This window comes from Sorex araneus, chromosome 2 (assembly GCF_027595985.1).
Source record: "Sorex araneus isolate mSorAra2 chromosome 2, mSorAra2.pri, whole genome shotgun sequence".
NCBI lineage: Eukaryota > Metazoa > Chordata > Mammalia > Eulipotyphla > Soricidae > Sorex > Sorex araneus.
The window spans coordinates 122,715,450-122,729,660 of NC_073303.1; the positions used below are offsets into that span (position 1 = coordinate 122,715,450).

General features: G+C 34.6%; 1 protein-coding gene across 50 annotated transcripts in view; it reads right to left on the minus strand.

Annotated features, from left to right (window-relative positions):
* The window catches only part of RIMS2 (regulating synaptic membrane exocytosis 2), a 547,885-nt gene that overhangs the window by 120,538 nt on the left and 413,136 nt on the right, over nt 1-14,211 (minus strand). For 18 of the 50 annotated variants that reach the window (XM_055125211.1, XM_055125201.1, XM_055125204.1 and 15 more), the window contains 2 exons: nt 10,593-10,765; nt 9,532-9,783 (listed from right to left, as the gene is read on the minus strand). The exons of 17 other annotated variants lie outside the window; for them this stretch is intronic. In XM_055125211.1, coding sequence (XP_054981186.1) covers nt 9,532-9,783; nt 10,593-10,765 — 425 coding nt within the window. The remainder of the gene's footprint in view (nt 1-9,531; nt 9,784-10,592; nt 10,766-14,211) is intronic. 15 more of the 50 variants (XM_055125225.1, XM_055125228.1, XM_055125230.1 and 12 more) reach the window with 1 other exon arrangement.

A 14,211-nucleotide genomic window follows, 5' to 3' on the forward strand; every position in this document is an offset into this window, starting at 1 on the left:
TATAAATATATGTATATATGAAATCAGTTTTAATTTGGGGGCTCTTGAAGGCCATACAAGGGCTCTTGGGATTGTTTCCAGTGGGGCTTGGGGGACCATGTGGTGCTGGCAATTAAACTGGGGTCACCTGCATGCACGGCAAGTTCCTTACCCTCTATCCTATCTCTCTGACCCCAGAAGTGTGAATTTTAACCAACAAATCACTCTACATATATAGAAACAATGATAAAAGTAGTGGTGAAGATTTTGAAAGTATACTAGGAAGATAAATCAGTTTATATTAAAATTTTAAGGTTTATTAAAAATTCTATCTACCTAAAGTTAAAGTCTATCAAAAAAGTCCATGTCCCTTATAATATTCACTCAATATTATCTTCATACACTTTGATGACAATTTTATGTACTCTAAAAGATAGGGAAGTTGCTTGTTCTTCATATTCATAATATGAATCATCAATTATTTTAATAAAGAGGATATATTCCAATGCATGGTAGAAATAGTAAAGAGTAATGATGTGTTAAAATATTAGATATGGGAATTATGGTCCGTATAGGCATTTAATAATAGTGTAAAACCAAATATGGGAGTCTAGAAAATAAATAAAAAGGCACTAAGTTCGTGGGAAGTTAGAAAATAGAAGCCCTTCTACCAAGCATTAAAATATAATTTATGCATGTACACATATAGTATGAATATGCCATAAATGAAAATATCTGAAACTGCAGCCTTTTTGATCATAGCAACCAATGGTCCCAAGACAATGCATTATTATAAATATAAAGAATAAAAAAGATAGAAAATGGAGGGGTGTTGCTTTCATTTGGGAGACTCAATCTCAATTATGAATAGAAATCTTGCAATCTTGCAAATGCACAAATGAAGTTCCTTCAGTTTTATTGATAAAATAATTGGCATGCATTATTGCATGTTTAAGGCACAAAACATAATATTGATGTCTATGTGTTGTGAAATAATTATCAAAAAATTTTCTTTGAGGTGAGAATTTTTAAGATTGATTTCCTCTCTAACAATTTTCTGCTATAATGTCAAATGCAACAATATTAGCTATAGTTATCATGTTGCACATTATATCTCAAATAATAGGGATTTTTTGCTATTTTTAAAATTAAAAATGTCAAATAAGTGACCTATGTGGCTATCAGAGATGGAGAATTTGAGGAGAGTGACCAAAACTAACTTCTTATATAACAACTTAATAGCTTTGGTTGAAATGATTGCTTAAATAATACACAGAAAATTATATTTGAAACTACATATAGAAAGTGGGCAAATTGATAATACTCAGGATATTCCTTGCATTATTAAATTTTTGTGTATTTCTGTATTAGTATCTAGATTTTAAAGATAAATCTAATATCCATATCTTGGAAATTATTTTTCATCATGTCATATAAACTAATACCTATATGACTATACAATCCTTTTCCTGGTTTCAGCTGACTGCTGTTTTAAGGACAAGATTGACCCTCATGCCATTTTCTCAATTTCAAAATTTTTCTTCTGGGTAACCTAGAATTTTGAAACTATAACTCTTTGTTTTAGCTAGCAATATGAAAGTTTTTATTTTACTGAAAGACTGAGAAACAAACAGAAAAAATAAAGCATATACTGAGTTTAAATCATGCTTCTCAGAATAAAATTTGAAAGCATTTTATTAAAAGTCTATCATAAGGTCTGGAAATTCTAGTTTAAACTCATTTTCTGAATTGACTACTGAGAATATGTATGGAATATATATGCTATTACATGTAGGAATTGTGAAGAAATGGACAATATATATAGTAGTTTCTCAATTCATCGACTATAAAACCATTTATTTTCAAATATGAGTTTACGAAACTAAAATTCTGGAAATACACCCAGAAAGGATTATCTTTAAAAAATTGGTTCTATATATCTAAGTATTCCTACTTCTTTTTCTTATCTCACTAAGCTTACTTTAAGATTTATATGGTATGCAGATTTTTAAAAAGCTAAGCAGAAGAAACTTGGTGACAAGTACAAATAACATATTTTAATTGTTATAATTTGGGGATTTTGAAATCTTATGCTTGGATTAGTACAGTTAGTAAAAACATCTATTTAACAAAGCTACTCAAAAAAAAGTTATGCTATTAGCTCAGAAAAAGACTTTAAGTTAGAGAACACAAGAAATTCAAAATAAATATCACTTTAATGAAAAAAGTTTTCCTAATTTTAAAAATTTGGTTTGAGGTCACAACCTTTGTGGTACTCAGGCCTATTCCTGGCTCTGTGGTCAGGCATCAGTCATGGAGGTGCTCTAGGGACCATATGCTGTTCCAGCAATTGGAACCAGGGAAGGAAGCATGGAAGGTTGAAAGCCTTACCCCTGTGTTATTTCTCTCCAGCCTCCCATTTTCCTATTTTCTATTAATGCTGACTCAGCTGTTTCTTTGCCCCCATTTATTCTAAAAATGTTCTTTTGTGAAACCAGAAGACACTGGACTTTAATATCAAAAGACATAAGTTTTATTACTATTTTGTAACTGAAGCTATTTGATATTGGACAATTTAGATAATTTGTCATAACTTTAAATTTTCTATATAAATGCACCTTAAAGTTAAGAACTTTAAATGAGATTTAAAAAACTGATTTATTAAGATATTTTAATAAAGGGAGCTGTTACTATAGAATCATATATAATTACTTTTTATATTTTATTTTATAATTGATAATTTACTTCTCTATATCCATTGTAGACTTTAAACTGTTAAAGGAAAAGACAGGGGCTGGAGCAATAGTACAGAGGGTAGGGCATTTGCCTTGCACGGGGTCGACCAGGGTTCGATTCCCAGCATCACATATGGTCCCCCGAGCATTGCCAGGAGTAATTCCTGAGTGCAAAGCCAGAAGTAACCCCTGTGCATCTCAGGATGTGACCCAAAAAGAAAAAAAAAAGAAAGGTTCTTATTTTTTTCCCTCCTATTTTAGCAGAGAATAGCTAAAATAGGAGGGAAAAACTATCTGGCCTATAGAAGTATTCAATAGCATTTGCCAAATAAAAACAATCAAAGAATAAAATCATTTGAGTATTACAATATAAGAATAAAATAATTTGATGACTACAGGTTAAATAGCAGTAAGAAAAAAAAGCACATAAGTAATTAAGCCACATAAACAATTCCCAGAATCTCTATTAACTTTGTGAAATTATCTTTTTTTGGAGGGGCCATGCCTGGGGTTACTACTGCCTCTGTAGTCAGGAATTACTCATGGCAGAGCTTGGGAGCCCATATGGGAAGCCAGGGATCAAACCTGAGTCAGCCACGTGCAAGGTAAGCGCCCTACCCATTGTACTATCTCTGGCCCCATGTGAAATCATCTTTTTTTTTTTTTTTTTTTTTTTTTTTTGCTTTTTGGGTCACACCCAGCGATACACAGGGGTTACTCCTGGCTCATGCACTCAGGAATTACTCCTGGCGGTGCTCAGGGGACCATATGAGATGCTGGAAATCGAACCCGGGTTGGACGATTGCAAGGCAAACGCCCTACTCCCTGTGCTATCTCCAGCCCCAAGTGAAATTATCTTATGATGAAATATTTTGAGTATTTTAGAAACAGTTTTCTGTATACAAAGTGTGAGATGAATCTATGTTATTCTGAATTGTCATCTGACAGAGTATTACAGGAAAGTTTCTATGAAGTATGAAGTTCTTAAAAGCTCTAAAAAAGGAAAAGAGAAGCAAGTTCTTTTTTCACAGCCTTGCAAAGCAAGTCAGTCAAATCCCCAATGCGCCAAACCGAAGCACTAATTCTCTACACATGATAGATTGTTACACAAGTAAATCAGATTCTATGAGATGCAAATGGTTATAATAAAGCTGATCAACTCATAGAAAGTCCTGAATATACACAATATTTCTAACAACTTGCTACTTTTCTATTTGAAGATTTCTCTTCTCCTTCAACTTAAAAGTTTATTATATTTTATCATTTCCTCCCAGCTTATGACCTGTTGTTATGATAACACAAATCTCTCAGTTCTTTTCAGACTTTTTGATAATTTCTTCCTTCCAACTGATAACCTTAATGCCATGAACTCATTCACTAAAATCTTTCAGAACTGACTTTGTCCTTAGATCAGAATTTCCTGATTGAAGATAGATGCGATAACAGGCTGAATGACAAAAGCAGAAATGGAGTCTGGGGGAAGGAGACACATTTCAGAGGCAACTAGACAATAGAATCAGAATGACAGTGACTGCAGGGAGAGACTGTGCACTGTGAAGGACCAGAAAAGGCAGAAAGTCCACAAATCAGACCACAGATGACCACAGGATGGATGGAAAACTGAGAATGCACACTTACACTCTCGGAGAGAAGAGCATTTACTCTGCAGTGCATTGGGAGAGAGGTCCTAATAAAGTCTGCATGGTGGCATAAGCAATCAGGGACTGGGCTTAGCAGCACATGTGATCTGAGGCAGTTTAAACAAGAAATCATATAACTTTCATTGTAATAAAACAGAAGTAGAAAACTAAGCTTCAAAAAGGTAGAAAAGATGAAAATGTCAATAATTATGTATAACAAAATTCCACATAGTTTATGCTGAAAAATCAACTGAATACAACATAGTTTAAAAAACTGAATAGAATTAGAAAGGTTTTGATTAACTAGAAAGTCTTGACAAGGTAAATTAACAAAAGTAAATTAAACAGAAACTGAAACAGGCTAAATGATTCCATTAAGCAGATATTTTTGGAAGCTGGCCTCACATACTGGGGGAAAAGGCAACTGGGATAAAGAAGGGACTACTAAATGAGTGATGCTTGGAGGGCTCGCTTGGGATGGGAGATGTGTGCTGAAAATAGACTATAGAACAAATATGATGGACACTTACTACCTGTATTGCAAACCATAACACCCCAAAGGAGAGAGAGAGTAAAAGGGAATGTGCCTGCCACAGAGGTGGGGGGTGGGGGGTGGCGGGAAGGATACTGGGAACATTAGTGGTGGAGAATGGGCACTGGTGGAGGGATGGGTACTTGATCTTTGTATGACTGAAACGTAATCACGAAAGTTTGTAAGTTTGTATCGGTATCTCATGGTGATTCATTGAAAAAAAAAGAAATTTAAAAAAGTAAGTAAGGAGAGACTGCTAAAATCTCAGGGCTGAGTGTAACAGAGACCTTACTGGTGCCCGCTCAAGTAAATCGACGAACAACAGGATGGCAGTGATACAGTGAAGACACTCATGTAATTTTTAAAAGAAAGTTTTTACATAAATGATTCTGAAGTAGAGGAGAAGCACAGGAAATACTTTCTTCAGGAATGCCTTTACAGGACTTCAAGGACAGCTGAAAGGGCTGAGCACATGCCTTACATGCACAGGGTTCAATTTCCAGTAGAGCAGGGACCACTGAGCACTGCCAGGTATAGTCCGGAAGGCCCCGGAGCACTGTCAGGCCTGAGCAACTGTATCATCAGATCCAAGCATTGAGCTGGTCCAGTTGGTTAACTTTTTCCAGGAGTGGCTCTCAGGATTTCTAAGCATTTTTTGGGACTCCCTTCCTTCTTTATGACTGTCATCCCATTGTTCGTCGATTTATTCACGCAGGCACCAGTAATGTCTCTATTACACTCAGCCCTGAGATTTTAGCAGCCTCTCTTTACTTGTCTTTCCCAATGACTGGAGGGCTCTTTCAGGGTCAGGGGAATGAGACCTATCGTTACTGTTTTTGGCATACTGAATATGCCACGGGTAGCTTGCCAGGCTCTGCCGTGCAGGTGGAATACTCTCGGTAGCTTACCGGGCTCTCCGAGAGGTATCTTTATGACTAACACAAATGAATTTCACAAGGCTATTCTTTTTTTAAAGAACTTTCCATGAGCCACTTATTTAACATGTTAGTGGAGGATTTAGCCAGGGCAATTAGACAAGAGCAATTTAAAGGCATGTGGATTGCAAAGGACAAAGTAAAATTATTTTCCTTCACAAATGATATAATCTCCCATATAGATTAAGGAATTAATAATAAAACAACAAAAAACATTTTGGAGCCAATAAAGACATACATACAGCAAGACTGTGGGATATGATCAATATACAAAACCTAAGTTGTATTTCTATATGTACTAGTAATGAATAATCTAAACATGAAGTCAATAAAATCTATTTATAATAGAATCAGAGTAAGTAACAAAAATAAATTTTATATGCAAATGCATACACTAAACTATACTAAGTCATTGAAAGAAACAAATAGAATGCCCATTTTATGAATTTAAAGAACATTTTTAAAAGCATTTTTAAAATGCACCCAAATAGATCTAATTAAATATGATCCTTGTAAGAATCCTAGCTATTTTTCCCCTCAGAAATTGTTGTTTATCTTAAAATTCACCAACCAATACAAGGAACTCTTCAAAGATTTTGGAGAGTACTACAACACTCTGCACAAATGATTATTTTAAAAATTCAAATTTGGCGGCTTCATTCTAAACTTGAAAAAAATCACAAATCTGGGACCAGAGTGATAGTACAGTGGTAGGGCACTTACTTTGCATGCAGTGGACCCTGGTTCAATCCCTGACATCCTATTATCCCCTGAGCACCTCCAGAAGTAATTAATGAGAGCAGAAATCAGGGATAACCCCTGAATATCACTAGGTCTAGCCCCTAAACAGACAAAAAAATCACAAATCTAAGAGTGATATTCAAGGTTTTTTTTTTTAATGTTCTGTTTGCATGTATCATTATAAGAGTAGCAGTTTCTTGGGTTTGTAAATTTTTAGTAGTATTAGCTAAAATAGCCTCAAGAAGAAAGAACAAAAAAATACCAGCCAGCACTTATACCACAACAGAAGCATGTGGTTCACGAGTGAACCGTCTTAGATGAGTCAGCACAGACACATAGTTCCAGAAAACCCAAAACACCCAAAATTGATCAACTCGATCAATAGACTATCAACTATTTGCGGCATATGTTTTGGAAACACCTGCCAAGTGTAACTTCTGATGAGCTGCTTGCTCTACACTAGCCACAGGACCAATAATCTCTAAATTCAGGACAATCAGGCAAATTCTCCCATTTACAGATGGTTCACTTTGCTGATTCCTGTGCACAGCCATCTCATCTGCAGGAGAGGATATGAACCATGCACACCTCTGTTGAGTGTAGAACGCAATCGAAAGGTATACACAGCAGTCAGGAAGAGGATCTAGAAGACCTTAGATTCCTAATCCAAAAATATTTGCATGAAACATTACTGTTCTCCTCTAAATGCAGGAACATAGGCAGGAATATGCCATATGTACTGAGTTTTTTTACACAGTCAAAAAAATGGCTATAGTTTAATAATTTCTTCCTACAACTCAACAGTTTTCTTCCAGGCCAATTTCGCACACACACACGATGTTTAATCAGCAAATGTAAATAGGCAAAAGGTTCAAAACACACATGTGCATAGATTTAGAAAAAAGTATTTTAGGGACTGGATTGTAAAAAGGTTAAGGCCTTTACACTGGCTGGCCCAGGTTCAATCCCTGACACCATATACAGTTTTCTATGTATCACCACTGAGCACAGAGGCAAAAGTAAGTCCTGAGCACTGCTAGGTATGGCCCCCAAACAAACAAAAACATTGTTTAAATGGTAAATGTAACTTTTAATGTACTAAGGTTTACAAAATAATCATTGTGGTAGTTAAAGGGGCATTTTATCAGTAGACATGTTTGTAAATATGATTGCTAAATATGAATAAATTATTTATTAACCAGCTTAAAGTATACTCAAACATTTAATGAATCTTTTAAATTTTCTTTTTGCCATTTTCTGTTTGCACATTCAAGAGGCCTATTTTAATGTGACTAACACAAACAACATAATTATCATGCAATTACTGTAATGAAACAGTAACTAGAATGAATTTTGTTCATTGTAGTCACCGTCTTAATTTTAAATACTAACATTACTATAAATACTTAAATTAGGAAATCAAGCATTTCCCCTCCTCTTTTCTGACACAAACCATTAATGGTCTATTTTAAAATAAGATTACTTCCAAAAATGTTGCATAAGCCAGTTCATTTATTAGCACTTAAACAATCCGTGGTTCTGTTTATGAACTACCCAAACAAATGTCACTGAGAGTGCTCAACTCTCTTTTCTCCCAGTATAAAGACTCTTAGTTTTAAATAAGGAAAGCAAATTAAAGATCCCATGTTTAATTACTAATGAGCTATGCCATCATTTTATTATAAACATTGTAGTTGGTACTTCTGATCACCTCATGGAACATAGGTTCATTTGAGAGGTGGGTCTGGCCTCCTTTAATTGACAATATGTAAGACTCCTGTAGTTACTTAAATCTAAATACAGGGCCTTCATGATTCATTCAGATTGCTATGACTATAGCATCTCACTCTTGTCCCTAGCAATGTACAATACTCCTGGAGAACATAATGGAGAAAGTGTAAGAACTTCAGGTTATAATTGGCAAAACCTCTACATAATCACTCATGTAGATTGGCCCTTTGGCTCTAGGAGACCCATCCTCTCAGTCCCCTCCTCAAAAAAGAAAGTCTAAGGTAAAAAGTGATTCTACTGAGTCATGTACCAAAGTGGTAATCATCTGTCTGAATTCTTTTTCTCAGCAATCAAGAGTAAAGTACACATTGAGAATGGATTTGGATGTGTTATTGCAAAATGTGGCTTTTAAACAGTGTGGATCATTTTATCAAGCAGACATTGTAAGAACACAAAATTAAATCCTGGACTAACTAACTACTAGAAAATCCTTAAGTTTGTAGAATGACTTGCAATTCTCCATGTCAGATAATAGTCAGAGAAATTTCATTTTCTCCAACCACGGAAGGAAGTTTCTCTGTGGACTTGTGCCGACAGATCGTCGGTTCCGCCCTAGAGAACTAGCTTCAGACTTAGTGCCTAGTGATATAAAAGGAAAAACATATTTGGTTTTTGGTGCTGTTGCTTGTATTATCCCCTGCCTTTACCCACTCCATTCAAAGTTCCTTCTTTGGCATTTTCTTTCGTTCAGTAAATTCCTAGAGGGGTCTAGCCAACAGTTTAGTTTCCTTTTTTTGTAATATTTTGTGGAAGTCAAACACGCACTAGAGGACGAGAGATTGAATAAAGTTGACTCCTTCCTCTTATCTTGCTTTTTAAAGTTCTGGTGCAGTGTGTAATATTTCTTATATAGTTTGATAAATATTTTTAGGCCCTTCATTTTGATGTAAAAGTTCTTCATTCCTCAACTGGGGAAGATATCTAGTAATCTGTACTGAAAGAATTAAAGGGAAATTTAAGTTTGATTCAGCTAGTCATAAAGAACTTGAAAATGAGATAAACCAGACTCTCAGTACTAGTGACTACAAACTAATAATATTTAATTCTTCAAATATTAGTCACATTAGAAGTTAAACAAACAAGAAAATAAACCAAATGGAAATGGCATGATAGATTACAGGGGTAGAAGAAAGAACTACGAAACTACTGGGAAATGCTACTAAACAAGGACATTTTACCTGTCGTTGTCTTGTGAAAATTGCCTTTGCAAATCCTCTTTATTCCACTGTTCTTTCTCTTTCCCCTGCTCAGGTATCTCCTGCGTTTTTTCCTCGTCTCCTGATTCTCTGTGTTTCTCCTTATTACATGTTTGTGCGATTTCTTTCCCTTGCCCATTCTCATTAATTCTTTCTTCCTTGACCTTGTCCTCCTCATGAACTATCTCTTCATCCTTAGCCCCTTCTGTCCCTCCCTCTTCTATTCCCTTTGGCCTTTGGAAGGCAACACAAAATCCAAGGCATGCAAATAAACACAAAAAGGAAAAACAAGGTCAGGAAAAATGCATATGATATTAAACAGAAAGACAATGAAATCTAAACATAAACAAAGATCACTTTTGTAGTGTATACCAGAGAAGCACTGGATAAGCAATATTTAATAATACTGATTTTAAATCATATACCCTTGTTAAAAGACTGCATGGAAAATAGCTATGGTCTCTTCGTTATTGACCTAATAGTAATAAAATTACTGGGCACAGGTGCCCATAAACCTACAGGTCAGGCAAAAAGTATAATTCATGCTAACATATATTACACATAATTTTTTTGAAAAATGAAATTTTTTTCCAGGTCTTTATTAAAATGTTAGGAGGTTAGCAAGCCTTCCTACTAAAAAAAGTAAATTATTAAATATTCTGAATCACTGAATTATGTTCAGCTAGGGAAAATAATTTTCAAAAATGATTTTTCATGTTCCTAGGCACACTCAAAAACTCAAGTCTTCACTTGATCTTCCCCTTAATTTCAGTAAAGATACAATAATAACAGTATTAAATGGCAATCACACCAAAAAATTGGTATTGTAGTAAGAAAACTGCTATTAGATCTAAAAGATATTTCTAAGCAAGAAGTTTGAAATGTAGACCAAAATATAATCTGTAACGTGAACAGAAATTCTCATAGCCTTATTGACAAAGATTAACTTTTGAAAAGTCAAGAAGCTTAAGTTTATGCAAAGAAAAATTAAGACGTTCTAAAAGACAGTTAGCGGGGTTTCCTGGTTTAATCCCCTCACTCACCTGATTTTCTTGTTTCCTCTGGGCCGTTCTGATTGGACAGACATGTAGCTTGTGCTGCTGAAACGAGAAGCACTACTAGTCCTTGAAACCGCAGATATGTCACTTACATCACTGTCCGAGGATTTAGTGGAAATATTATCTGCCCCTCTATGAGGATCCCATCCTGATCGATACTGTTAACACAGATTGACAAATACGCAGAGGTTGTCAGTATTCCCACACAAAGCAATGATTAGCTTCTCCTATTTCAGCACTTTAATTGTCCACTGAGGATACTGCAAAACCCCACTCAGTTGCATATAAAACAAAAGTGAATGGCAATTATCCTAAAAGAAAAATTCAATTTATATGAAACCCTGGGTTTTAGCAAAGGCAATTAGAGCATTTCACCGCACCCCAAAGAAGGCCATTAAAATAGTTTCACAATGGCATTGGCCTCAGGAGAGAACATTTAGGTAAAATCTGGGAAATAAACATTTGGCTTAATATTAAGAAGTAAGATTTGTTTTTTCTAAATTTCGGAATAAAATTTGAAAAAAAAAGTATGCTAGAATTTCCCAATGTTACATGTAAGAACTGATTCTAGTAGCCAGCAATTTTCTCTTTAATCCATTAGGCTTCACTGAAAACCTAGAGATAATACAAAATCTAGTGATTAAAATGCTAACTTTTCCAGAAAAGTCAAAAGAAAAGTGGAAGTTTAATTTCTGAATGGTTGCTGGAATTTTGTTGCATCCTAGAAATACTAGAAAAAGTAATTATTATTTTCAATAGCTCAAACTTCCTGGAATCAAAATAATCCGAGAGTTATCTGGCAGTCGGTTCAGAGTGCTCTGGGGGTTCACATACTCTGGCGAACTGAAAATCATCGTGCATGCTTTACATCAATGACATTTAGGATGTGCAAGAGAAGATATTGGAATCTGGAAACCTGGAAATCTCTAACTAGTTTTGGTAAACTTAAGCAATCAATCAACCTTTAAAAGCTGATTTTGAAAATAATAGGAACAACAATAGCTTCCTTGTAGGATGGTTTTGAAAATAAGAAATAGTATATGATATCTGGCATATTATAGGAATGAACACAGCCAGTGTTTTACTCTATCATTACTACTTGATGTTTCTTAATGAGTTAAAAGATCTGTGCAAAAGGATTTTTATTTCTATGTACTCCAAACATAATATTAAATTTTATGCAAATATTAGATATAAACATTTTTGTTAAATATATTGATTGGACAATAGGTTGTGGTATAAACACTAGATCAGATTCAAATGATTTGTGTTTTCCTCCAGGCCTTTCTTAGCCCACATTTATTTTTCATTTTATTGAACAAACTCAATTATTAAATAATGCAGTTAAATTCTTCTCCCAAATCATTCCCCTTCCTTAGGAACATCTATGTAAACAGAACTTTCATATTTGATTTTTGGAGTTCTATATCTATTGAATACATTGGTAATTCATTAGGTAAATCTTACATTTTTCATAGCCTGTAATTAGTATATTATAAAAATATACTAAAATACATAAAATAGCCTACCTATGTGTTTCACTTGGCATATTTTTATCAAAAAGTAAATTTTATCAAGTTGAAAAATAAATCTTTGACTTTTATTTTATTTATAGTCTTGATATCTTACTTGTATTAAAAATGAATAGTTCAAGAAATTCTTAAAACAAATTGTTCATTAAATAGTGCCATGTATGTAGGACATTTTATATTTCTCACTCTTACAATTGTCATAAAAAAATAAAAGCAGTCTATTCTTTCTTTTAAAAAATTTTATCACTGGATAGAAAAGTAGTTTTGACATTATATATTCTGGGTGAGCTCTTCTTTATGGACTTATAATATCTAAATTCATATGTAAATCAAAAAGAAAGTAGCAAGGGCAATACTGCAGTAACTAAAAACACATACTCTGAAACAAAATACAATTTTTGGTCTGAATTTGAGAACTTGAATCACCAGGTTTGTTTGTGATATTGGCTTTTTGGAGTCCCACTGTTCTATCCATGACAAAGGGGAAAACAATTGTGCCCAACTCCAAGATCACTGCAAGGATTACTATAAAGCACTTAGCACAGTTCCTGACACATAACAAGTGTTTAATAAATAAATGACAAGTGATGGTGATGATGGTGATGACTACAGAGCTGACTATTGATTTACTATCCATTTCATCAATATGTTTACTGGAAGGATAATTAGGCAGAGATCCAAAAGTAAGTTATTGTTTTTAAATGGCTCTAAACTACAACAACAACAAGTAACTATTTCTATATGTATCTAATACATTGGTTTCAGAAAATTAATTTATAAAGCCAACTGAAATGTCATACCTAACTTTTCCACTGTGTGAGTTAAGTCCTTGGGGACCCCCATCCCATAATTAGCTGGATTCCTCCACAGCCCACCCCCTTCTAGGGAGTACTGAGCCTTAGCTCAGGATGCGCACTCACTTTGCCTCAGAAGGAAGTACAGGCCACTTCCAGCTGACACAGCAAAGACTTAGTGTTTAAGCGTCTGTCTCTAGTACTTTACCCTGCAATTGATAGCCGCCTGGAACTGGGGGCTCAGTGTCTTCCTAACTGGCTCTTATCTGGTTTGCTTTACTGTCATCTGATTCCTAATGGCCTCGCTAACTCTGGAATTTCAGCAGTTAAAATAGTGACTTGACACTAGTTTTGTCCTTGTAGGTCATCACCTCTGATCCTGCTTTTATGGTAATCTTACTTGCTAAGCTCAAATTCTGGAAATACAATTCTTAAGGAAAGATACGGTTTAGTGTACCCTGATTTTATGACTTTTATGTAGGTCACTACATGCTTCCCTTGGAAGAGGACTCTATGTGTGTATATGTGTGTTCGAGTTTAATTTTCAAACTCTGTTTTAGAATGTGTTTTCTTAATGACCACATCAGTATCTTCCTTTCCTTTAAAAATCTTGGTCTAGCTTTTCTAGTAATACAAGGGTAAATCCATTTTAAGAACTTTAAAAAAAAAGTTTAAACTACATTTAAGAATTCATAAGTGAGAGGGGCTGGAGCTATAGCACAGCGAGTAGGGCGTTTGCCTTGCATGCAGCCTACCGGGTTCAATTCCCATATGGTCCCCTGAACACTGCCAGGAGTAATTCCTGAGTACAAAGCTAGGAGTAACCTCTGTGCCCCTGTGTATCACCAGGTGTGACCCAAAAAAGAAAAAAACAAGAATTCATAAGTGAGGACTAAAAGTATATATTGAAAATACCCATTCATATGCTTATTAGCACACTGCAACTACTTCTTTCCAGTCTATAAAACAGAAGGTCATAAAATGAAAAGACATTGAATGGGATTTATATAAAGAAAGAATATGAATGAGTCAAAACTTTTTTTGATGATTCTGCAGTCTGCACCAGATATATTTCTTTGTCTACTTCTAAGCAACTGGGCATGTTTACCTTTGGGATATCACTCATTTTCTGTTACAAAAAGATCCATGGTAAGAAAGAGAAGTTTGGAGAGTGAGAATATAAAAGTATTTTTGTAAATATGACTTTAAAAGGCATTTTTGAATATATTAAGTTTATTTCATTTTCCTATAGACAACTCATAGAAAACCTAGCAAGGG